The sequence below is a fragment of the Eleutherodactylus coqui genome, chromosome 9 (assembly GCF_035609145.1).
Source record: "Eleutherodactylus coqui strain aEleCoq1 chromosome 9, aEleCoq1.hap1, whole genome shotgun sequence".
Classification (NCBI taxonomy): domain Eukaryota; kingdom Metazoa; phylum Chordata; class Amphibia; order Anura; family Eleutherodactylidae; genus Eleutherodactylus; species Eleutherodactylus coqui.
Genome location: NC_089845.1, coordinates 134,056,329 through 134,084,086, shown reverse-complemented (window position 1 = coordinate 134,084,086; position 27,758 = coordinate 134,056,329). Strand labels below are relative to the sequence as shown.

General features: G+C 42.6%; 1 protein-coding gene across 5 annotated transcripts in view; it reads right to left on the bottom strand.

Annotated features, from left to right (window-relative positions):
- TRPS1 (transcriptional repressor GATA binding 1) overlaps positions 1-27,758 on the bottom strand; it is a 274,106-nt gene that overhangs the window by 161,920 nt on the left and 84,428 nt on the right. For 4 of the 5 annotated variants that reach the window (XM_066578529.1, XM_066578530.1, XM_066578527.1 and 1 more), the window contains one exon: positions 4,553-5,667. In XM_066578529.1, the coding sequence (XP_066434626.1) occupies positions 4,553-5,667 (1,115 nt within the window). The remainder of the gene's footprint in view (positions 1-4,552; positions 5,668-27,758) is intronic. The other variant, XM_066578531.1, reaches the window with a different exon arrangement.

The window sequence follows — 27,758 nt, the reverse complement described above, 5'->3', positions numbered from 1 at the left end:
AGCTCCCCGCTCCGTGCCGGCACCCGAATCTTCAGGGACGAGCACAGCGATATTCGGATAAAGCAAATTACTCGAGCGAGTAGTGCTTTTCTAAGTACGCTCGCTCATCTCTAGTATCGACCCTTTAAAGAATAACTGGATTGCTGAAAAACTTTTGACATGTTAAAAGTTTAGATGAATGGGGTTCCATGTGCTGAGAGCTCCAGTGATCACTGAAATGAAGTGGCTGCAGTGCTGACCTGAGAGCTGGACCCCTTCATCGCTGCCTGTTGGCTCATCTTGGCAGCTGAAGACGGACATATAAAGGTCTATAGAAGTTTATGCATCCATCTTAAGCTGCCAAGATGAGACGACATGCAACGAAGACAGTCCCAGTGCTCGGTTGCGACTGCAAACCCTTCATTTCGGCAATCAGAGGGGATCTTGGCACCTGGACTGCACGGATCAAAACTTTTAACATCTTGCTCTTTCAAAAGTGTAGTGTTACTCTGTAATTAGTTACTTGTGAACAGTTCAAGCATTGAAAATATACATGACTGGGTTGGTTTTTGGGCTCTTGCATGGAGCAATACCATGTTTGATGGCATATGGACTTACTATGGATTCACATTAAGAACTTGTAGTTACTTTGTGTGCTGCTGCACACTACTTCCATGATACTTTGTATTCTCCACTAGAAATAGACCTCCAAGAGGTACAGCATGGGTCATTTGTATGGTATTGAATTCTATAGACACCGTATAACATAGTCATAACACATAGTTCTCAATATGCCTATATCAACAAGATCGTAGGCCGTATTTACATGGCCGATATTCTTGTGTGAGTTTCGTAACTCCTTTGCAATGGGTCTATATACACTGGCAATGTTTCTCTTGCAGCATGTCCCATTTTCGGGTGAGCATTGCATGAGTATAGTACATACGAATGTGATGTGTCCCACATCGCACAGAACACGGTGTCTATGCTCTGTGCTATGCGAGTTACGCCCGAGAGTCTCAGACTCCACTCACCATCAGCTGTGTAAATACAGCCTTAGGCAGGCAAATAAACGGATTTTGGAAATCCTGTTACTACAAACCTGAAGAAAATCTTGCAATCGTTTCTTATCAGTAAGAACAAAAAGGAGGCATCCATTCACAGAGCAGAACTTTTTTTTTTACCCAAGTAATTAAGGTCCAGATGTTGCACATACATCAAGTAGAGTTATTACTCACTTCAAGATTCTAAAATTTCCAGATTACCAGGAAATAATTTATGTATATGACAAGCTAGTCGCAGGATATCAGTTCTAAATATGCCAGAAGCCATTTGCTCCAATCCATTATTTCCTGCGTTTTTCCAAGTATGACTTATAATTTATATATAGACTAATAGAATTAATAATTAATTCCGGTTTTAGCAATACTACCCTTTCGCTTCTCTGCATTTAAGGTTATTTTAGGGTAGAGCAAAAATTTCCCCAAGCAAAAATAACCCAAAAGGAAACCATTGAGGCTTGCATTCATTTACAAAAAATCTAAAAAGAGTGCCATGTGAGCGCCCAATGTGATCAAACAGACCCAAGAGCGGACAGAGTCTTCATAATGTAAGTTTGTACAGGTATAGAGGAAAGCATGAAATGTGCAGTGTACAGCAAACCACATGCAAATGTGAGATCTCTGCATGAGCACAATAGAATGCTTTTCTTCAGATAGTATCAACAGATAAAAGACGAACAATATGTCTTAAAAGAAAGTAACACTTCAAGCTAATCATTTCTTGATGAAAAGGCAGATAAACGTTCTACAGAAATTATCATGTAGGGAAATCACACAAAAGAAAACTTTTTGATTTTTGTCTTTTTTGTAGGGTTGAAAAAGACAAAAACTTTTCTTAAAGTGACCGCCATGTTTCTTCCTTTTTGTTCAATAAGTGGAATATAATCGATTTCCATGGGATCCAGCACTTTTTATTCATTAAGCTATTAATTGACTGACCGCTATCTCCCCTGACTTCCCCAATGATATGAAAACTTGGCTGGCCGAATGTTCAAGCTCAATGGAGAGAGAAAGACCACCATATGTGTTTTGGTTGCTAGAAACAAGATGCAAATGAAAACCACCCAATCCTCCTAAACACAGGACCAGGAAGTGACAAAAACATAAGTTGACGGGACATTTGGCATCATCATGAAAGGGTTGTCGAATGAAGATGGTCAAGAACTGGCCAGTAGTTCAGTTGTATATCTGTTAGTAGCTGTTATTAATGAATTGGACCAACTACATTGCCTTCAGAAAATCAATAAATATACATGTCTATTTGGGAACCATTTTTTTGTCTTACGACAAATTGGAAAGCTCTTTGAGTGACTAGGGTGCCTTGGGGCAAATAATGGATACACAGTAGGTTTGCCAATTTGTTTGTGATTGGGTTGCCGCTTTAGGTTCTTGCTTTAGGTAGAATATATAGTTGGGGACACTTCTGGCAGTGACTTCTCTAATAGCAGAACAAATGTATTGGCATGTCGAAAAGCAATATGTCCCACATCTACCATTAGGAGAGAGTTGGGTTGCCTCCATGCATATCAGATTGACAGCATGATCAGCTAATATTAATCTAAGGTTGCATTTACACAGACAAGATTCCCACATGATTTCTATGCATTGCAAGATACACGGAAATTGCACAGGAAAAGAACCCATGTTTTTTTAGTGGGTGCATTTACATGTGCAATTTTTTGGCAATTCTGTTGAAGAGTCACCCTGTCTTCCCTATGGGAGCAGAGAAAAAAATTGCATCATGCTCTCATGTACAAGTGAGTTTCATGGGAGTGTGAGAAGCGAGTGTGAATGCACCCCAACGAGTATGTGTAGTATTGAGGTTGCATTTACATGGACGATTTTCCAACAACATTTCTGTGCGTTGCGAGATGCACATAAATCGCATGAAAAAATAACCCATAGCTTGTAATGTGTGCAATTACATGGGCGATTTTTTTCTTGCAGCGCTGCGAGGAGTAGTGATGGGATAGAAAAATTGTAGTATGTCCTGTTTTGGGACGATTCTATTGAAGAGTCACCCTTTCTTCTCTACAGGAGCAGAAAAAAATATTGCATCGTGCTTGCATGTATATGCGAGTTTCATGCGACTTTGAGGCGTTTTTTGCTCCCATAGGGAAAAATTGCCTATTTTCACGCATGTAACAATCACACATGCTGTGATGCAAGTGTGATGCAATTTTCTCGCAAACCGGCATGCACCAGTATAAAAATTGTAGGTTTGCAAGTGCGATATCAGTCCGAGTTTCACTCGCCCGTGTAAATGCACCCTTATGACAGACTTATAATAAGTTTGAGTAAATACAGCAACACACATCAAAAAGGTTTACGGCTTAAAGACTTTGTTTCCTAAAGAAAACCCATTGTCCACGAACCCTACTAGAATCTAGTGGAGATGTATTATGTATTTACACATCTACTTTTAATAGAACCATTGATCACCTTTCCTTCCATTGTTGTTTTATTCCGCTATGAGATTTTTATGCCACTCTTAATATGATAAAGTCATATATGATTAAAGGGTTTGCCAACCTTCGGTATTATCTCTGTATCATGTGTTTCTTCCCACAAGCTGATTAGGACACAAGGCTCATAGCTGGGAAAGTCTTGGTCAACTTTTCGTAACATTCACGCATACATAGTCTATGAGGCCACAAAAATGCTCCCGTTAAGACCAATATATATTCATATTACCCCCTGGTTTAAAAGAAGAAGGTCCTTTGCAGTGGAGAGCCACACATTTTAGAGGTTGTTCAGCATTTTAAAAACTAATCTAACAGGCAATGTGATGAAATATAATATTACTCATCTCTCATAGGGGTTAGCTCAGCAAAAACATTTAGAACCTATCCATAAGGCGGCCAATTGGTTGAATCCCTAGGAATCATGAGAAAGTCCCCCTAGCGAATGGAGAGGTGGTGCCCATGTGTGACCACAGCTCCATTTACCAAGTACAGAGACAGTTGAGTGTTGTACTTGGCCATCTCCCTCATCCCCACAGAAGTGAATGGAACATTGGCCATGTATGCTCACCACCGCTCCATTCATGAAAGTGACTTGGGTTGCCCAGTGTTCAGGATCCCTGGGGATCCTAGTAGTCAAACTCTAAATGATCGATGCTGTGAATAGGTGATAAATGATTTTAGTGGGATAACCACTTTCCCATTGCCCCAGTGTTGATGCTCCAGTGGTCCCAGATGGTCTTTGTTTAACTCACCGACAGTGGTCTCATGATATGGAGTACATAATTGGTGCAGGAAAACAAAGAATGGACGGGGATCACTGGAGTGCCGGGGGAATTTTTAACAGGTGAGTATTGGCTTTTTTATGATATTGCCTGCTATTAGGTGAATTTTTTAAAATCCCGGACAACCCCTTTCCCTAGTGGAGATTCTGATTGAATGTCCAATTCTTGTGAAATCATATCCACAGTGAAGGGCTCTGAATGTTCTATTCTATCCAAGCATGTGTTTTTAGAAAAAAAAAACAAGATACTCAAGCTTGCTTCCTACCTGTAGTGTCTTGAAAGGTCTTCTTCGCTCACGGTGATAAAGTCACATTTGGTACATGAGTGTTCTTTGCTTTCTTTGACGGTCATCTGTTCATCAGTCGCTTGCTGGTGATTCATTTCCTGCTTGACCTCAGATGCCTGGCCTTCATGAGCATTCTCATAATGAAGCAGGAGCACATCTACATCAGGAGAGGAGAATGGGCATTGATCACACTGGTGTTTAACTCGAGGGCTACCTGTTACCCCAGCAGTCAAGTGCAACAGCAAGAGAGCGCAGTGGGAACAATTACTTTTTTTGCAAGCAAACGGGTAAGAAATTTCTCCATGATGCTTTTCAGGGCTGCAGAGGCCTCTGGGACAAAAAGGGCAATGCTTAATAGTACACTTGTGAATATTGTGGTGCTGTTGATAATGGCGCAGGAGAGGCCCAACCAAGATTACTTCTGGGCTATGGCTTTTAGAGTACCTAAAGTCACAAAACTGACAATTGTAGCTCGTTACTATTAAATCCTCAGTTGGTTTAATGGAGAGGTCTTTCTTTTTAGACAATCCTTTCTCTAGTTTTGCTGTAAGCTGTTCAGCAGTATTTTTGGCAATTTTATTTTGATTAATAACCGTTCCCCTGTAGGCCTTGTCAATAGGATCAGAATTAGGATTTTCTGACATCCCTACCCCATGATGTTTGCTGTGATGTTCCAAAAGTTTGACACTGCTAGAGGATTCACAGCTGAAACTACAAAACTTGCACCAGTAGTAGTTGGTGTCATCTGCACCATTCTGCCTGGAGGAATCTACTGGCTTAATTGGCATTGAATATCCAACTGGCATATCATCTGCTGCTTTAATAGTGGTTTTGTCTTGCCACTTTCCCAAATCTCCAGGCTCACAAGAACGTGGAATAGGGCTGGATTTATTGGTGCTTTTCTCTGATGGTTTACCAGAATCAGAGGACACTTTCATTTTGTTTGGGTGCGTCTTTAGAAAGTGCTGCTCCAGCTCCGTTGACGAGTTGCCCATGTACGTGAAGTTGCAAAACTTGCAGCGGAAGTACTTCGTGTTTCCTTGACAGTCTGGAGTTTTACGCCCAATGCCAATGAAGGTCCCACCGAAGGTCACCTGCAAATGAAGGGTAGAGGTTATGAACAAGGGTTAATAATGGAACTTCATATTTATGATTCAATCAACATGGCTTGGTAAAATATCATTACAAGTCTATCATAAGAAATACCATGTTGGTTTACAGCCTGTGGGTCTGAGCAAAGCCACATTAATATAGAGTCCTCAAGTTCTCGACAGGCTCACATGGACTTCCCATGGGTTTTCCAATTTCCTAACTCTCTAAAACACTTTAGTAGGCTGATTTGTTTCCTATGAAGTTGTTTTTGATATGCAAGCCTTAACATGAATGTTGACTGATGTGCATGACTTCAAATTTCTATACCATGTTGCAGACAAATGAGATGGATAGGAGATCAACAAATATTAGATAGGTGAATAAATATGCGATAGGCAGGTAGAGAGTGAAAAATGCATGGAAGAAGGCTGCCAGAGGCCTGATCATGGCAGCCAGTGTGATCAACCTTATCTACTACCAGTGCACCTTTGGCCTGCTATGTGATAAGGTCTGTACCCTTGTGTTCTTGGAAATTGGGTACACCAAATGAGGGACACATTGCGGGGAAGAATGTTTTATGTGGCTTAAGCTCTAGGAAAATACAAGTAAAGGGGTGTTTGAAGGACTAGTGCACTCATGTCCCTAGAGCGGATTTCTGCAGGAAGCAGACAGCTCCATTCCCACTGCAGTGGCCAGGCTAGGTATTACAATGCATTAATTTCAATAGGAACTTAGCCTGCGGTAATAAACCTCATCACTGCAGTTGTAATGGAGCTGGCTGCTTCCTGAAAAAAAAAAAAAATCATCTCATAGTATGACTGCACTGACCAAGAAAACAGATGAAAGGCTGTCTGGCAACTTACCCACTGAATCTATTGATGACTTATCTTGAGGTTAGGCCTTCAATAGTTTACAACTCGACAGCCCCTTTAAATCAGTTGTATATACCGTCAAGGGCAGACTTGCCATGTGTGAATCCTGTGCAGTTGCAGAGAGGACTACTTTAACCCAGAAGTAGCCTCCTACTATCTATTATATTGCATGTACAGAATGGGATAAGGAATTTCAAAACAGTTACTGATGGACTGCTAGAAGGACGGTCTATTCTTGCACACATTCTCACTCTGTGGCCTGTACCTACCCTGATACACTTGATATTACAGCCTACAAAATGTAGGCCTACAGTAAGAGTACATACAATATAAAGTAACACAATAATGAGCACAAGCTGCTACAAGCAGATAGTACAGCCAGGCAGAAACCACATCACACCAATCAATCATGGCTCGTTTAATAGATGTAGACAGCATATCATTTTATATGATCATTAAGAACTGTATGTTTGGATTTTCGCAGTCTTGTAACGTTACCAACATTTTAATTAAGATAGTCTGAAGCTTGTGGCTTGTCCATGTCTTATTTAGCTGTCGCATTCATGTAAACTTTTGCTTGAAAGAATCAGGGCAAGTATCTCAAGACTTCCTTCTACAAGTGATTTATTACACCCCGTGTAACCCTCATTTAATGCTCCTTTTTCCAACTGACTGTCATACCTCAGACAATCCAATTTCTGATCCTTCAAAAATATATATATTTCAGAAGCAAGCTAGAGCCAGCAACATATCTAATAAAATGCAACCACTTGGCAAATTATACTCATTTTTTTGAAGATGGCGGCACCCAATTATTACATCAATACTCTGGAAAGGTACCATTCATAATCCCATTTGCCTATGATTCTGTGATTCAACAGACAATGCCCTTCTGAAGTTTTCGACAGCTGTAGTGACAATCACCCAAAGTGAAAGAAGATGAAAAGAGCAATTCCCATGTTATACGGATCAAAAGCACAATCCTTACATTGTTACCTCTTCATTTCTCAGCAAACTACGTACTCAGTAATGGCCATAAAATAGTGAAGGCTCAGGTGTTCTTGCACTAGGAACATTCATCCTTCAAGTGCTCAAGTGGCCCTCTACAAGACTCTAGAGTCATTTGTCCATGCAGTTATGCTAGTTACTTGGTATAATTATATATCATTGCATTAATAATACTAAAAAATGGTTTTCCGTACGACATCAAATGTCTGAAGGGTCCATGACTTTTTCATTCGCCACCACTTTACTTCCATGAAAAAAGGAGGCTCGGTAGGATGAACTATATACTTCAATCTTCATGTGTTGTGTTACGCGTATACATGTACAAAGCACGCTAGGTGGGAACGAAAGAACAGCATTCCAGTCAAATAATAAGCAAGTCTTTATACATGACCAGCAAAAGGGCTTGGATCCAGCACCAAAAACTAAGACTCCAAAAGTCCAAAGTTGACAACAGAATTATTGGATGTCACGTTGAAGGTATCTCACCTAGAAGTCAACCTTCTAACAGGTTTTCCAACATAATTAAAGGAGCTACATCAAGATAGGTCATAAATGTCTGATCGATGGAGCTCTCAAGCTGAAATCCCCACTAATCCCGAAATCAAGCCCCAAAAATCAGACTCCTAAATTCCAAAGTTGACAGCAGAATTATTGGATGTCAAGTTGAAGGTATCTCACCTAGAAGTCAATGTCCAACCTTCTAACAGGCTTTCCCACATAATTAAAGGAGCTACATCAAGATAGGTCATGAATGTCTGATCGATGGAGCTCTCAAGCTGAAATCCCCACTAATCCCGAAATCAAGCACCAAAAATCAGACTCCAAAATTCCAAAGTTGACTGCAGAATTATTGTACATCACGTTAGGGCCCTTTAACACGGGCTGATCATCGTTCTGATTTTCACTGGATCACATGAACGATAATTGTTCAGTTCAGATGCCGGCAACAACTGAATGACAAACGAAGATTCATTCTTCATTCAGGTTTTGCAGGCATAAAGAAAAAAAAAAAATCAAATACTTGGCCCCAGAATGCCACATTCGACCTATAGCGAATTACACACTTTATCCAACAGTGACTCCAAAACCGGCCTAGTTCTAGTACAGTAAACATACATTTATTAGGTCCGTGTCTGCCATGTAGGTGTGCACCAAGTTATTTTACGAGTCCTCTCGGCGTGATCAGACCCTAAGACACTGCCTAAGATGCCGGACTAGTAATCCAGGCTTACATTAATTAACACATTGAGCGGAAAATCTAACGAAACGCAAAAATATATAATAACTTCAATATTTTCCTCATATGAAATGCCAATTTTCAGACTATACGGTGTGCAGGATAAATCAGCAGACACATACAGTACATCCCATAAAATGTTTTATAACTTTTCCATATCCAGAGGCTTAGACGACAGAAACATTCCCACAATAGCAGCTTCCAGCGAAATAAAAATAAAAAAATAATTGAAGAAAAAATGCGTAGACATTACTGCAGAACGACGCCAGGGCCTTATCCCCACCTTAAAAAAACAGCAAGACGATAAATAGTTTAATTATTCTTGTGATTTAAGGCAGCAATGACAGCAACGAGGAGAAGAAGGGTTTCCAGAGCCAGTTGCTAATATAAAGGTTGTCATAGCAGGCAGGACTGCCCTTCCCAGGAGTGAGCCACACCTGTCTAGTGATGTTACTGCGAGATTGAAAGCCTGCAGTCAGTATGGCAGGGAGAAAATGCTTCAGGATGCAAAAAACACGGATTCTGCACCTCAGAATTTAGGTCACATTCTGCTAGGTTTTCGGTTTTCACACCCTCTAAACATGGCCCTTCCCAACCTGCATTATGCACGATACTTGGCAGTAGAATACCAGCTAACACAAATTAAAAGGGGTTTTCCAAAAAATGTAAATTCTGAAAATATTGAAATTTAGGAAGTCCAGCTAAGTAGCAGCAACCTGTAGCTTTCATCTGCCGCTGACTCTAGTTGCATCACTTACACAGTCAACACATACAACTTCCAGCATGCATGGAGCTTGTTTACTGGGCAGCACTGCACTCCGCCCACAGCTCACGGGTCCTACAACTTACTAGCGCCAACCTCCCACTCACTCAGTGTGCCAGACAGACAGGACCGTCCAGCACTCTGAACTGCACATGAGCAAAACAGTGCAGTGCTTCCGCTCCTGTCCTCCCATCATGCACTGCTCATAGGGACTTATATCCAGGTGTGTAACTATAGGGGATGCAGTGGATGCGGTTGCACGCGGGCCCAGGAGCCTTGGGGGGGGGGGCCAATAAGGCCTTTTTTCTGCATATAGGAAGCCCAGTACGTTGAATAAAGCATTGTATTTGGGGGCCCTGTTACGATTTTCAATCGGGGCCCAGAAGCATCAAGTTACGTGTCTGCTTATAACTAGAGATGAGCGAGTATACTCGCTAAGGCACACTACTCGAGCGATTAGTGCCTTAGCCGAGTATCTCCCCGCTCGTCTCTAAAGATTCGGGGGCCGGCGGGGGGCGGGGGAGCGCCGGGGGAGAGCAGGGAGGAACGGAGGGGAGATCTCTCTCTCCCCCTCCCCCCCCGCTCCCCGTCGCAACTAACCTGTCACCCGCGCCGGCCCCCGAATCTTTAGAGACGAGCGGGGAGATACTCGGCTAAGGCACTACTCACTCGAGTGATGTGCCTTAGCAAGTATACTCGCTCATCTCTAGTTATAACTATTATATGTTGTACATATGGTTACTTGGCACACACCTCAAGAAGAGACATTATCCCTCCCTCCTTATACCCACAATAAAGGCCTCTCAACCAGCCAACCCGTTCCTTGCTCTACCCTGTAAAGGCTAAACCTCCCTGAAATAGCTCGCCTGCAGATGTAACAAGAGGCAAATACTCTGAAACAGACAGTTTTTTTCACTTCTGGGGAAAGCTCTAGTTTGGCTTATGTCCTTAGTCATGCTGCCAAATGCTGTTAAAAAAGTCAAATATTGACTTATAGGGAACATATCTTCCAACAGATGGCACCGTGGAGGTATTTTTCCATCGCCGATTTGTATGGTTTTTTTTTTTCTCCTAGGGAGCATTGTATGGCTCATACAAGACCCCATACACAAACCTGGCATTCTCCTCAATGAAAAAATGTACCCTCCCCCATATCCATATTAAAGGTCCCTCACCCAGCCATCCAGGACCTTGCTCTACACTGTAAAGAGGTAAACCTCCCTGAAATAGCTTGTCTGCAGATTGGTGTCTCTTCCTTCTGGGGAAGACTTCACTTTGTCTCATATCGTTGGTCACGTTGTCAAGGCTGTTGAAATGTTGGACATTGACTTATTGGGAAGTCACCATCCAATAGGTGGCGCTGTAGAGGTACTTTTACATCTTCACACATGAAAACATAACAGCCTTCTGAATCCTGACCAATCTAATGCAGAAGTGGAAATTTCAGCTAATGTACTGCATGTCAGCTTAGTATGAAAATACAGTTAGGATTTCCAGCACTGCCCTCCCCTTCATTCACTACTCTTCACGCACTAGGAGTTGGCCAGCGGCCATGTCTGGGTTTTTTTTCTCTTTTGGCTGCAGGAAAGTTCAGCCCAGTGCAGGCAGTTTGCAACCAGTACTGTATATAAAAAGGATAAAATTATGTTTTTTCTTAGTCATAAATTAGAAGAAATCTGAGCAAACTATGTGTATGCAGACTGTAACAGCCAGAGAATGTAAAGCGGATCTACACTTCCTCAAACGGATGCCCATTTCCCGAAGCTTACCATTGGCAGTTGCAAAATACAGTAATCCTCTAAATTGCTTGCTTATAATTTTGGATTATTCCATCTTTGCTCTAATATAAACCTGAGCTCTGCACACTGATTTCATGATGGACCTAGAGAAGCCAATGTGAACAGGAAGACATGCAGTGTAAAGCATGAAGGAGACACGGGTTCTCAGCCAGAGCCTCTTATCACCAGATGGGAGATGGCACAGTGTCTATGCAATGCCACCTATTTGAAGGTAGCTCACGTAGAAGTCAAGGTCCAACCTTCTAACAGGCTTTGCAACATGATTGAAGATAGGTCATAAAAGCCTAATCAGTGGAGGTCTCACCGCTGAAATTTCCAATGATCCCGAGAATAAAGATCCCATGTTCCCCTCTTCTCATCATTGCGGGGCTATATCCTCCACCCACAGTGACGTCAGATTGAATGGCGTGCTGCCATTTCATGCGTTGCCATCACTCCATTTATTTCAGAAATAGCCAAGTACAAAGTGCTCGGCGGTCTCCATCTGGTCCATCGAAACTAATGGTGCAGCATTGCGCATGCGCAGCCAAAGCTCAATTAAAGTTTCCCCCTCACTGGGGTGGAAGGGGGCATGGGGGGGCCAGTGAGCCCAAAGCCAGAAGGATAGGGGAAACTGGGCCATTGATAGGTGATATCACCTACTGATAGGGGATAGGATTAGTGGAGGTCTCAGCAGAGTATCACCTAGTGATAGGTGATAGCCTATCTTGGTGCAATGCCTTTAAGTATATAAGCAAAACCAGGATCTTTTCCATGAGAAAAGGATACCCATGTACAGAAAGCCACTTTGGGGTTCTTTCGACTTTGCAGTATATAGTAGGTTTCTGGATTGCTGGATGAAAGGCTTGTGATGTGGGTCAGGAGGGGTACTATTTCTGCTTGTGGAGAGCACCAATTAGGGGTCATAATATTTATAGAACATGCAATGCTCCTCTGGGAAATTTAGTATGCAAATGAATTACAGAATATATGGTGACAATTTTGTTATTAGATGTCCTCAATAGATCATTAAATCCAAGGTGGTCATTTCTGTTTGGCCCTGGAATGATTGCACCGACATCTTTCAATACAGATTTTTTTGGCTTTTTGACTATTCTCAATACAAGGCGGTCTACTTCCCTACCACATTACTCAGCTGTTTTGGGTTGGTTGAAGTGTTATAAAACATTGTATATACAATTAAGATGTTGCAGGAAACAAAGTATGAACTCAGGAAGGAGCAGTGCTGAGGAGTCATGCCGTTTCATAGGATTGCACAATATTGTAAGAGTTGCAGATAGAGCCGACTCGTTACAAAAATTAATTCCTCACCTTGCAAGTATGAAGGTGTTGAAATCAATAGCATTTAATGGTTCGTCCTCGAAACTTGGCTTTTGGTCCAGTTATGAACAGCCTTAAGCGGTTTGTTTAGTTAGGGTCGTTTACAAAGGCCGGGAAGTCGATTAGAACCCCGCGATCAGCAACAATTGTCGCTCAGCATAAAAGCATGCATCGACTGATTGGCGAACGATAATTTGCTCATTGGTCAGTTTATGCGTGCCTAAAAAAAGAGAATGGTAAATCAGCTTGTGCAAAAACAGGCCGGCGTTCATCTATGAAGAACGGCCTGTTGACTGTGAATTGAGGCAGGTGGGCCGGAATGTTCCCCAATCCATTCCACTTCCATTCACTCAGCGAAGTGTAAAAGAACAGGGACGATCATCGTTGGGACCACCTGTCGAGTATCTGTGCCCAATAGGTCGTCCTGTCTAGGAGGACCCTTAGGAATGAATAGTCCCTGATGACCTGTGAATGAATAGTCCCTTTGCTGATCTGTGAAGGAGGTCCCTGCCTAGTGTCTATTTCTGCAGCAACCCAACATGAGGAAACCTAAAAAGAGCCCGTCTGGGCGAAGTAAGACAAGTGTGGAAAGAAACAAAACACAAAGACCGAGTCAGTAAGGCTGTTATTTGCCTAGAGGTTGTGCAAACAGATACAAGGTAACTGCGCTTGGTTGTATTAGTGATCCATATGGTACCGTATTATGGAGTATTGTTCTCTAGGGACCTTTCTTGAGGAGCCAGATGAGAGTGACTCCTTTCTGGCATACATGAGCATCATTGTATTCTACGGACAGCCGTGTAATACTATATTTCCCATGAGCCATGGCTTCCTAGGGGAAAATTAGCCGACTTGAAGTGGTGGTTACATTCTGAAAGGGATCGTCCCCAATGAGAAAACCTCTGTAATGCTATAGCACCACTGCTTCCCACAACTAAAAACTCATCATCTTGTACAACAAACTAAGCTCATACAGTACAAAAGCATAAAGAATAAAATAACACTCTTCTATATCAGTCTTCATCTAACCATAAAGACAGAGGCCAGTTGATTTCTGGTACATAAATGATATTGGGTGAATTACTCCTTCTTCTTTGTCCTCAAAATCTCAAAAGTCACGTTCTGTACTCTGCATAAATATTTGCTTAATAATCTGATTCACATTTCCTTTTTATTAGTTTTTCTTTGAAATCCGGCCCGAATTCTGCGCTTTAAGTAGTTCTAATGATTAAATGCATCCATTTTTCTTAAGAGTCTACTTATAATTTACAGACTGATTTCAAGGTCTCCTCCGGGCATCCATAGAAAACTACTGTGAACATCCCAGCTGTATATGTTTAATACTTCTAGATGTATGGAAGTAAACCAGAAAAAATGCAATATAGGACTTTGTGCACATGGTAGAACTCTGAGGAAAATTGGATGAGATGAGAATTGTGGCAAGTTACAGAGCTGGACAAATTTGAGATGAAACTGAAGAAAGCGTTTTCTTCTTTATTACCAAGTATTGTATATTTGGTAAGCAATCTGCCTGCATTCTGCCTGTACAGAAAGACAGCAGAATACCCGCATCAGATGAAATCAGTGAATAAATATGGTACCAGAGACAAGCTCATAATAAAAATTCTGCACCAGTACTGAACACGAATATAGCACAAACCAGCACAAGTAAATAAATACAGCACCAAACTCATAATATAAACACAGCACAAACCAACATAGATACAGTACCAGAACCAAACACATAACAAATGCAGCCACAGAACCAAGCTCATAACATCAATACAGTAGGATAACTATGCAACTTTGTTGCGGGGGTGTCGGTAAGCTAAAAGCAGCACCTCAGGACATCAGAGGGGAATAGACAGAGCTACGAAGAGGATAATGCAAGTAATTCCATAAAATGCAGCACCTGGCTGGGCAGACCTACGAGAATGATGGCTCTCAACTTACATCCACCACTCCCCCCCCCCCCCCCCCTCACCCACATACACACACTACAAACTGGTGGCCAGTGCCATGTGCAAGAGCAAAAGTCACGCCCAGGAAAGGCGGGTATGCTTGCAATGTATTTAATTAGATTTCTGGTGGCTAACACACAGGCATATTATGGCTTTTTCTGTATAAACATACATAATTCTGTAGGCCCATGTATGGTGTTGCAAAATAAAAATAGAATGATCATTATTATACACAAAAAAGAAAGAACTAGACAGAAAAAATGAAAATGGCATTCATTTTCATACAGTACATCAGAAATCAAATCTATGATCGCTATTAGCTGGCCTAAATTTGTACCACAATTACACCAGTATATAAGTATGTCGGGCCTAAAGAGGCCATTGCTCTCCCGTTAACCCATATCTGCTTCAGAAAATGCAATAAGCTTGGCATAAAAACTAAAAAGAGCCTTCAAATTTTTTGCACAAAAATAAACAAGTCCCGAAACTTGAGCCTTTTTATGACAAAAGGTGCAAGTGCATTGATAAATTCCCACAACGCATGTGACTGTACAAGCCATACCATGAGCCCTAACTCCCAGTGTGAGGTTCTCCACACAGTCTAGTTATTGGGTACTTATATCTAGTTTGGTAGGTAAGTCAAAGGCCAAGGCAACCCTGAGATAGAAATAGAGATAAGAGAGAGAGACAGATGTTGTAGCGAGGGGAGAGAGAGGCAGATACTGCAGCGAGGGGAGAGAGGCAGATACTGCAGCGAGGGGACAGAGAGGCAGATACTGCAGCCAGGGGAGAGAGAGGCGATACTGCAGCCAGGGGAGAGAGAGGCGATACTGCAGCCAGGGGAGAGAGAGGCGATACTGCAGCCAGGGGAGAGAGAGGCGATACTGCAGCCAGGGGAGAGAGAGGCGATACTGCAGCCAGGGGAGAGAGAGGCGATACTGCAGCCAGGGGAGAGAGAGGCGATACTGCAGCCAGGGGAGAGAGAGGCGATACTGCAGCCAGGGGAGAGAGAGGCGATACTGCAGCCAGGGGAGAGAGAGGCGATACTGCAGCCAGGGGAGAGAGAGGCGATACTGCAGCCAGGGGAGAGAGAGGCGATACTGCAGCCAGGGGAGAGAGAGGCGATACTGCAGCCAGGGGAGAGAGAGGCGATACTGCAGCCAGGGGAGAGAGAGGCGATACTGCAGCCAGGGGAGAGAGAGGCGATACTGCAACCAGGGGAGAGAGAGGCGATACTGCAGCCAGGGGAGAGAGAGGCGATACTGCAGCCAGGGGAGAGAGAGGCGATACTGCAGCCAGGGGAGAGAGAGGCGATACTGCAGCCAGGGGAGAGAGAGGCGATACTGCAGCCAGGGAAGAGAGAGGCGATACTGCAGCCAGGGGAGAGAGAGGCGATACTGCAGCCAGGGGAGAGAGAGGCGATACTGCAGCGAGGGGAGAGAGAGGCGATACTGCAGCGAGGGGAGAGAGAGGCGATACTGCAGCGAGGGGAGAGAGAGGCGATACTGCAGCGAGGGGAGAGAGAGGCGATACTGCAGCGAGGGGAGAGAGAGGCGATACTGCAGCGCGGGGAGAGAGAGGCGATACTGCAGCGAGGGGAGAGAGGCGATACTGCAGCGAGGGGAGAGAGAGGCGATACTGCAGCGAGGGGAGAGAGAGGCGATACTGCAGCGAGGGGAGAGAGAGGCGATACTGCAGCGCGGGGAGAGAGAGGCGATACTGCAGCGCGGAGAGAGAGAGAGAGAGAGGCGATACTGCAGCGAGGGGAGAGAGAGGAGATTCTGTAGAGACAGAGACAGAGAGAGAGAAAAAGAGAGGGTTAGGTAGAGGGAGAGGAGTTAGATATTTTCAAAACCACTAGTCATCTCCATAAATCTGCTAATGTACAGTATCTGCTATAAGGACATGCTAGATTTAGACTCGATGCACATTTTTCTTCACACATTCTTGAAGAACATCTGTTGCCTAGATCTCTGACAAGATGTCATTTTATTTTAAGCATGCTAAGGGCCATTAGATTTACCAAATATATTTAATATCTAGCAGGTTATTTTTTCTAAACCATGAATACAGGGCACAAACCATATTTAAGTAATTTTTCCACGTATGCTTGTTTATTACAAAACACATTAAATAGCCATCTAGATTTAATTTTGGACCAGACAGCAAGAAAATGACCCCTACCTGCTATTTTGCATAATCCATATTATATCATATAGATACATAAATATATAGATGCAGCGAAGTTTATATGGACAGTAATAACTTTCTCCAACAAGTTGTCTAAAGTCCTCCTAAAGCCATTATCTAAACGCAACACCACCAATCGTAAAGAAACTGAAAGGAGAATTAATCTTTTACACATAAAAGTTAACGAAGTTTTTTAAAAGTCAAGTAAAACTTTCCTATATCTGGAAATCAAAATATAAATTACACACATACAGAAGAAAAGTAGTGCAGTACAAATAACAACGTGTCAGTGGGCCAGTTCCTAATCATGGAAATATAGTAACTAATCCCCCCCAAAAAGCTGTGCTCCCAAATACAAGCTTCTTAAGCTAAGGAGAATCTCCATAGAGTGAATTGTATCATTACATTGTTACATGTATCATTGGTGAACAGAGAACACCTTTTTAGACTGCATTTGGGAGTATGTGACCTCTTTTTGCAATACACACACACACACATGCTCTGGTTTTTACATACAGCATCATTTGATTCTTTTCACTTCCATCAATAAAGAAAAAGTAAAAGAAGAAACCAAAAATAACCAACCCCCAACTTCGAACTAAAGAAAAATAAACATAAAGATTAAAAAAAAAACATACTGATAAAAAGGACAGTTTTTTGGCTTTTTCTGCTGCATGAAGTTTTTTTTTCAAAAAGCAGAATATTCCCATTTGGTTTATTTTTGGAGAGTTTAGGGAGAGGCAGACCCTGAACGGATACTCTTTACTACGTTCTAGGCCTTTTCTGTCTGTGATTTCTTCCCTTCGACTATTTTTTTCTTCATTTTATTTATTTTATTTTTTTTTTAGACTGTGTAAAAGCTTTTTTAAAAGCAGAATATTCTCATTACTTGCATTTAACTTTGAAGAATGTTCCTAGTCTGGGAAGAGGCAGATCTAGACTAGATAATCTTTCTGCTGCCTGCTAGTTCCCTTTTTGTCTGCGATCTCTTCCCCGTCGACTATTTTTTTTTCTCTACTTTACGCTCGCTCTCTATGCTAAGTTTGGCAGTCAGTACCGTCTAGCATCAGCTGTTTTATTTCTAGTTCGATTAGTTCAAACAGAGATAGCTCGCACATCTGTTTTATTTCTGAAAGCGCTGCATAGGAAAAGTGTCCAATCCATTGTATCGAAACATAAACTTTACTATTAATAACAAAGCTTACAAAAAAAAGTGTGTGACTGGAGACAGATCTTGGAGAACGCCTCGGGACCCGCTTATCAAAACCTCTGTTTACTTTTGTTCATGTACAAGGTTAACCTTGACCCGTTTAACTGCCACACACTCTTTTTTTCGTATTTCACCTTTCCTGGGTTCTAGTTAGCGGCATGTTTTTCTTTTACAATAAGGCCTTTTTATTTTTGTATACCACCACTGAAAGGCCCCTTTATGTATGCTCTACATCTGGCTGTTATCAGTGAGCCGTCATGTAGACTCTGGTATGTTCCCCTGTTTCTCTCAAATAATGCCACACACATGCAGGTCAAGTTCTAAATCACCTCCCATCTATGTGAAAAAAGCAGGATGTCTGGAGTGAAGTTTTTTTTTTTTTTCCATGTACTTTTGCTGCAACCAGTTTGTTTACTACAGGATAAAAAAGGACGACAACAACGGACAGCTTTTTTTTTTTCAATGTTGATTCAAAACTTTTTGGGAATGTATAGTCTCATTTGTTAAGAGACAAACCGAGAGTATTCAGCAACGAATTGGAAGTTTAAAATATTTATGTCACGGTACAGAAGTTGTATTCTAACTAGAGATGAGTGAGTATACTCGCTAAGGCACATTACTCGAGCGAGTAGTGCCTTAGCCGAGTATCTCCCCGCTCGTCTCTAAAGATTCGGGGGCCGGTGCGTGTGACAGGTTAGTTGCGGCGGGGAGCAGGGGGGAGCGGGGAGGAGAGAGGGAGAGAGAGGGAGAGAGAGATCTACCCTCCTTTCCTCCCTGCTCTCCCCGCCTGCCGCCGGCCCCCGAATCTTTAGAGACGAGCGGGGAGATACTCGGCTAAGGCACTACTCGCTCGAGTAATGTGCCTTAGCAAGTATACTCGCTCATCTCTAATTCTAACACAACAAATAAGGCAACTTTCTTTTATTCTTTGTTTATTATAAAACCCAATTTAAAAAATTGAAAAGAAAAATATAATGCAATGCAAAAAAACAAACAACAATACATATGAAGATAAATGTTTGTTGTAATATAGAAGTTATATAAAAAAACACAAGCCCCCAGAAGGCAGCAAAACCTGGCAGTTACATGTCAGGCAGATACGCAAATGATTCAAGTTGTGGCGTGATTACATGAACTATCTTGCTGACTATGGGTCAATCCTTGGCCTATAAAGAGGTTGGCCCCAGAGGCTCCTTGTGCGTAGTGACCTCTTCTCTTCCATTTGTGTAGAGCTCATTGACCACTAGATGCCTCTACGATGCAATTAAAGTGATTTTGCCCAGTTACCAGAGTTTCAGAGGGGGCGCATCATTGGAATACAAGAAGCTGGATGGTTCTATTGACAAATCGCCCGCCACCTAGGACATTCTGGTCAGACTGTTAGGAGGTGATGGGACCAGTGGATGCGTGAGGGTACACAAGGTGACCGGGCTCAGGACGCCCTAGACAGACCACCAGTAGAGGGGATCGTCTTATCATCCAACAAGTACAATCAGCTCCAACTGTTTAGTTGTCTGCTCTCCACAGACCATTGTTACAGGCCCCTGTGTCTGTTGGAACCAATTCCAGGAACTTTGCTGAAGATAATTTGGTCGCATGGAGCCCACTATGTTCACTGCCTTGGACACCCACCGTCCCCTCAGTTTGTACTGGTGTCATGAACAATGAAACTGGACTGCCACGGAGTGGAACTGGGTTGTCTTTAGCTTAGAATGTAGATTTAGTTTGGGCACTGACGACATCTGTGTTCGTGTCTGGAGACCTAGGGGTGAGCACCTCAATCCTGCCTTTGCTGTAAAGCCGCACACTGCCCCCTTGCTGGTGTGGTGGTCTGGGGGGAAAAAAATCGCATACAACCTCTAGTAGTGGTACGATGGACAATCACAGCTCAGTGATATATCTAGGACATCCTGCAGCCACGTGTTCCTCTCATGGTGGCTTCCAAGAGGCATTTTCCATCAGGATAATGCGCGGCTGCACACACAAGGGGGTCACAGGAGTCTCCACAACATTATCACACTTCCTGCCCAGTCAAAAGATTTATCAGCAATAGAATATGTATGGGACCATCTGGAATGCTAACTGTGACAGCCTCCGCGTTTGCATGATCTAGAGGTCCAACAAACTACTTCTGGGCGCTTGATTTTTTTTTTTAATGAGTGTATATAATAGGTGAGAAATTTTTAGACTGCATTCACACGTAGACTTGATGCAGAGCTTTGGAGACTGGAAAATCTGTTTTTTAGGGGGGTACTAATAAAGCACATGCATGGAATTCTGTACGGTTTTTTCAGATGAAACAGAGATGCAGAAATTTTTGCACTGAATCTTCTGTATGTGAATATACCCTTAGAGTCCAGCACAAAACTGAGAACAAATTGTTGTTAGGGTCCCTATTACTTCTTGTTCCTTTTCTCTTCAATAGGATAGTCCCGTTAAGTTTTGCCCATGCTAGCCCCAGATCTGCACAAAGACAACTGATGGGACCAACACAACCCAATATACGCAAACCGAGCGAATGTATCCTCTCCCACCCACTTGGACATGTGCAGGTTCGGATTCAAACAAGTTAGCCAGCCATCACCATACACCAGGTCCCATTATATGTTGGAATGTGAACCACATGTTGACTTACTTGACTGTCTATACTAAAGTCCATAAATTGTGCACTGTACACCCTATGCACTGGGTACATTGTGTAATATGTAATTTACATATTTCTTATTTCATGTTAAAAAATCCGATAATGTATTTGTTGACAAGAACTGAGAACTTATCTGGAATCTCACCTGACCAAATGCAAAACATCTAATAGGAAACAGTCTTCTTGGAGGTATTCCCCCTGATAAGACATCTTCCATAGACATCTATGCGTCAGTCTTCAGCTGCTGAGAGGAGCCAACAAATAGTGAAGGCAGCCAAAAGGAGCACAGCACTGGGGTGAGAGCCGCAGACCCCTCATTCTAGCGATCAGCAGGAGGTCTCAGCAGCGAGACCATCACTGATCAAAACGTTTGACATGTCTAGCGGACTTGTCAAAATTTGTAAAAAGTGCAGTTACTTTTTGAAGAGGTTTTCCTGGACTGAAAAAAATGACGTGGCACTGTGTTAGGCTGTATTTACACAGGTGATTTCCATGTGCACGCTCTGTGCAAAGCGAGATGCGGAGAACTCACATGTGAATAGAACCCAATATTTTCAATGGATTCATTTTTGAGCAATTTTTTTTTCCCAATGACACCAACAGCACGAGATTGAAAAATCGCATTATGCCCTATTTGGGGGCGATTACAGTGCTAGAATTAGCTGTTATTTCCTATAGAAGCTAAAAAAAAGACATCATATTCGTATTCCTAAGGCCACTCTCACACACGATTCGGCAAAACGCAGCGATTTTGATTGTGGCGATTCGCCAAGATTTTTACAGCCACTTTCAAACACATTGTGATGGGTAATGAGGCGTGTTAAAAACACCAAAACGCACCTAAATAGAGCAGACAGAGCTCAAAAATCACTGCTTTAGAAAATGCCGTAATCGAGCACAGGTTGGTGAGGCCCTATTGAAACCAATGGGCTTGTTGTACCGCGATTACCACAGTGTTCATAACACCGCAGTAATTGCGATAAAAAGCGCATGTGTGAGAGTGGCTTAAGGGTAATTTCACACCTGCATTGGTGGTTCCGCTTTCCTGCTCTCTTTGGTGGTTCCACTTTCCTGCTCTCTTTGGTGGTTCCACTCCGCCTTAGGACAAAACTGAACAGCGTCGAATGGGGTCCGCTCACTTTTCGCTAAGCTGCCAACTTCTAACTGGTATTTTGTGCCAGATCTACAACTGAACCTCACACCGGAGGTTTTAACGCAGATGTGAGACCGCCCCAAGACCTATCTCGCACTTGCCCATGTAAATACAGCTGAGCCAGAAAAATCCACATGCTGTTAAATACTCCTGTATTAAAAAAGACAGAAGTATTATAGAGCGGATATCTTTTTTGGTTAACTAAAAAAAAAATATTTGCAAGCTTTCTAGAACTTACTGGCAAATATAATTTTTTTCTCGTTCGCCAATAAAGGTATCCCCTCTATAATACGGTTGTCTTTTTTTATACAAGACTATTTAACATCACATGGACTGAATGTAAAAAATATATTGGCAGGAAATAGTTGAAAAAAAGATAAGTAAGCAGTAGAGATGAATGAGCGTACTCGGCCACGCCCCTTTTTTGCCCAAGTACCGCGATTTTCGAGTACTTCCGTACTCGGGCGAAAAGATTCGGGGGGCGCCGTGGGTGAGTGGGGAGTTGCAGCAGGGAGTGGGAGGGAGAAGGAGAGAGAGAGGGCTCCCCCTGTTCTCCGCTGCTACCCCCCGCGCCGCCACGCCTCCCCCCGCCCCCCGGCGCCCCCCGAATCTTTTCACTCGAGTACTGAAGTATTCGAAAATCGCGGTGCTCGATCGAGTAATTACTCGAAACGAGTACGTTCGCTCATCTCTAGTAAGCAGTAATCAACTTTTAAATGTCCTCCTAGTCCAACACAGTTGCCCGATCCCAGAAGAAGCTGCTGCCATATGGCTGTGACCAATCATCCAATCACAGGCTTCAACAATGGAACTGCTATTAATGGCATGTGACCACTGAAGTCTGTGATTGGCTGTGTAATCCCATGCACAATGAATGGCACGAGGCTACTACAGCTTCTTCAGGATTCAAGCAGTGGGGACCAAGATGGCTGCACTGAACTAAAAAAGACATTTAACAGGTGATTATGTCTTACTTTTCTATTTTCAACCACTCCCTGGTCATATAACATTTTCCTTTCGGTCCCGAAAACCCCCGTTAGACGGAATTTTGGTTAGTGACATTTCTAAAAATTTACAGAGAGCCTACATACAGGGGAAGGCAGACTAAGCCTGCTGGAAGATGACACTTTCTGCTGCCAGTATATATTACACAGTTTCATATAGCGAAATACAGTATTTTTTGTTTGCAACCCCTTTGCTGTAGTAGGTTTACCAGCAGTCATAAGATGAGGATTATCCGTTCAGTCGAGGTAGAGTTACAGTCTCTTTATGGATCATCGTACTCCATGCTTTCCTATCCTTGACCGCTTCTTTCAGTTCTTCCATGTTTGTATCCTTGATTGCGTCTAGTCAGTATGTTCTTTGGGTCCTCTTCTTCACGACCCACTAACTATGCAGAGCATTAATGCCGTTTCTAGAAAATTGGCTTCCATTATATGTCCAAAGTATGAGAGTCGCTGTTTGGCGATTTTGCCCTCCAGCAATATTTTTGGTTTGATACTCTCTAGGTCCATCTGGTTGGTGACCATTGCCGATCATGGTATGGCATTCTTCTCCTGCGCCATCGAAAGTATCAATTTTTCTTTTAAACACTTATATAGAAATTAATATCCTCAAATTAGGATATTGAGGTCCAGGATAGGTCCCATATACACAGATCTGTTCCATAGTATGTCTAGTACTTATACATACACACAGCTTTCACTCTCAAAACACATACACAAAAAAAATCCAGTAAGGTCACATACTTCATACGTCCGAATTACCAATAAATTACTCTTTTGTCTCTTTTTTTAGTACACTGTAACACTAAAACCATAGGATCCGCACATTAAATGCATTGATTCTGACAGAGAAGAATGCTTTAGCATGGAAGCGTTTAGAAGGGTCATGACAGGAGGAAACACTTTACAATATAGATTGTCCTCTGCAACAGATTACATGCACATCTGTAGGATTTAGGAGGAGCTGGAGTTAGAAACTGCTTAGTTTAGTGTAGTAGAATACTAAATGCTCTAGAAGTGCGACTGTAGACTCCGATAGGGTTTTTTGGGCTCATAGTTAGTAAATCTAAATTTTTGTCACACCCTATAAAAGAAGAGGAAAAAAAAGTGCAATAAAAAATTAGATTTGCTAACTGTGAACCTTAGGCAGTACAAGGATAAAACGCAATGAGGGTGGAGTTTGTTTTTTTTTGCAACCACGACTTAGTTGAGTTTAATGGTAGTGTGATGTTACGGTGCCACACAGCCCAACTGCGGCCCAAGTTACAGTGTAGCCCTAGCCTTAGATTTGTCCTTAAAAGAACACAACTTTAAGACTAATTTCTTGAGGTTGCCACATAAACTATATTACAGAAGCAACTAGAACCCACGGCCTGCAAACATCCTAAACCGGTCACAGATCTTTTAACTCAACTCTACTGCGCTTAAGTTGCTTTCCGTCATTGCATCAATATGCACTTTATACCTGGCACAGATACTGGCTGGGTGACTTCTATGCATCATTATTCTTATTCCACCCTATTTATACACAACTGGCTGATGCCCAAGACAAAATTAGCAACCCTCCCCCCCCACACCCCCACACCCCACACACAATCCATTTGCAGTGTATTGTAAACCCTTACGGGCAGGGGACTCTTTCATTGTTTATTGATGTTCATCGACTTTTCTTTAGTCACGGTGGAGAATAAAATGCATAATTGATGCATAAAACCTGTCAGCCACATCTTTCTGTATTACTAGAATAAATGTGGTTTTCAACATCATTAAAACATAGAATTTCTGCCGCTTTCTTTAAGAAGTAGTGATGAGCAAAGTTTTCAAAAATTTAGTTTGGCTGATTCACCGAACTTTTTAAATTTGGTTCAGCCTGAATTAGTTCGAACCGAAAGTTCACCAAAACCTCTAAAACTAGTTTATGTAACATAAGAGCCATAAAAGCCAAGTATAATACTCCAAGTGATGCTTTCATGGTTCTAAGACAGTGTTATGTGCACAGACTAGCATTTAGATCACAAAACCTGTAGAACCCAGTTTCACGTAGAACTTTGCTAAAAGCTCGATTTCGGTTTGTGCCAAACTGAACTTTTAGCATAGTTTAACCCAGGGGCAAAAGTAAAGGCTCAGAGGCCCTGATGCAAAAGGTGAGCTGGGGCCTCCCCTCTATGTCTATCTGTACCCGTACCCAAACCTAAACCATGCTGCACAGAGACATAACTTGAAGCTCCTGGGCCCCAATGCAAAATCTGTAACAGGGCCCCCAACTATAATGCTTTATTCATAGTATTGGGCTCCCTATATGGAGAAGAGAGGCCTTATGGGCCCCCTAAGGCTCCTGGGCCCGGGTGCAACCGCATCCCCTGCATCCTCTATAGTTACGCCCCTATTTCAACCCAAAACAGGGTTCTATTCGTTCAGTTTGCTCAACACTACTGACAAGATTCATACGGCAAAAATGAGTCAGTTTTTCAATTCGTTTCAATCCATAATACTGTACAGTGAGCCTTTTCGAGAAGACCACCCCTGGTCGTTGGGGGGTTAAGGGTTACGCACAGTACAGCCATGTGCTCGGAAATTGTATGGCAGCACAAGGATTCTCTATATAGCTATAGATACTCCATAGACTGTCATTTGGTGCTTCCATATGGTACAGTATTGTGGAGGCATTCTACCCTACAAACAGTGCTTCTGGGGAAGAGTATATCCATTACTGGCATCGGATTGGATAAATAGACTCCAAGAGTAAAAACTGCTACAGAGGTACAATATGGCCCATAGACTTCAATGAGTGCTGTATTACATCTCCATTCCAAGTGGCATAGCATAAAGCTATAATGCCAGTAAGTGCATGAAGACTTAGGCAATGTTCACATAGGGTGTACATCATGCAGATTCAACGTATGAACCATGTGGATTTTTTCTACTAATTTCAGCGCATTTTCAGAACAAAAAGTTTCTGTTGAGTGAAAACATAACTTTACAGTAATCATAAAAACACACTTGCAGAAGAAGAAGAATTTCCTAACAGTTTACATCGGAAAAGCAAAGGAAAATATAGACTATTAAGACAGTATTCTAATATGACAAGTCATTCCTCATAAGTCATTTTTCTCTCCGTTCATGAATATTCAGAAGTGTTCGCGTCAAGGACTGGACAGCGATACACTCCCTCCAGTGAGTAAGTCAATGTGTAAAAGCCGTGGTAGCACTTGTGTAAACACACTTGCATTGCATCAGATGTTTGACTCCTTATTTTGGGGGATGGTGTACACATGTAATGAATGCAGTTGTAACGTGTCTTCTGACTTGTGAGGCCCCTCTGTAAAGTAGATTTTCCCCTCTTGGACTAGATCTCCAGAGTTTCCTGTATAGTCTAGTCATAACAGATAAGGCTGCGTGTACACAGTGCCTGACATGGAACAGAGTCAAAAAGGAATATGCAGCTCACACAGGTTGAGCAATGCAGCAGAAGAAGTATGACAACACGCTGGCCATATCTTACGACGTGTAGAATAGTTCTAGATCTCAGAACTGTCATTCAGAAGAAATATGTCCAGACAACTCTGCTCCTTGTTATTTCTACTACGTGCCAGAACTGATTAACTTCTTAGGCGAATATTACTTGTTACAAGATACGGGGAAATGTACAAGTTCCCTGCGCCACGACAGGGAAAAATAAGCATTACATTGTGTTTTTTTTTTTTCCCCACACCCCCCCTTCTTCCCCTGGCCATAAAAATAAGATAAAAAATATTGCACTGATAGGCAGTTTGTTTGTATTCAGCTTGTGCAGAAAGCAGACAGATAGCAGCTAAAAGTGAATAAATAAATACTGTACCAGAACCAAGCTCATAAAAATACAGCATGAACCAACCTGAGAACATCGATACGGCAGCAGAACCAACCTGAGAACATCGATACGGCAGCAGAATCAAAGTCAGCACATCGATACGGCAGCAGAATCAAAGTCAGCACATCGATACGGCAGCAGAATCAAAGTCAGCACATCGATACGGCAGCAGAATCAAACTCAGCACATCGATACGGCAGCAGAATCAAACTCAGCACATCGATACGGCAGCAGAATCAAACTCAGCACATCGATACGGCAGCAGAATCAAACTCAGCACATCGATACGGCAGTAGAATCAAACTCAGCACATCGATACGGCAGCAGAATCAAACTCAGCACATCGATACGGCAGCAGAATCAAAGTCAGCACATCGATACGGCAGCAGAATCAAAGTCAGCACATCGATACGGCAGCAGAATCAAAGTCAGCACATCGATACGGCAGCAGACTCAAAGTCAGCACATCGATACGGCAGCAGAATCAAACTCAGCACATCGATACGGCAGCAGAATCAAACTCGGCACATCGATACGGCAGCAGAATCAAACTCGGCACATCGATACGGCAGCAGAATCAAACTCGGCACATCGATACGGCAGCAGAATCAAACTCAGCACATCGATACGGCAGCAGAATCAAACTCAGCACATCGATACGGCAGCAGAATCAAACTCAGCACATCGATACGGCAGCAGAATCAAACTCAGCACATCGATACGGCAGCAGAATCAAACTCAGCACATCGATACGGCAGCAGAATCAAACTCAGCACATCGATACGGCAGCAGAATCAAACTCAGCACATCGATACGGCAGCAGAATCAAACTCAGCACATCGATACGGCAGCAGAATCAAACTCAGTACATCGATACGGCAGCAGAATCAAACTCAGCACATCGATACGGCACCAGAATCAAACTCAGTACATGGATACGGCACCAGAATCAAACTCAGTACATGGATACGGCACCAGGATCAAACTCAGTACATAGATACGGCAGCAGAATCAAACTCAGTACATGGATACGGCAGCAGGATCAAACTCCGTACATAGATACGGCAGCAGAATCAAACTCA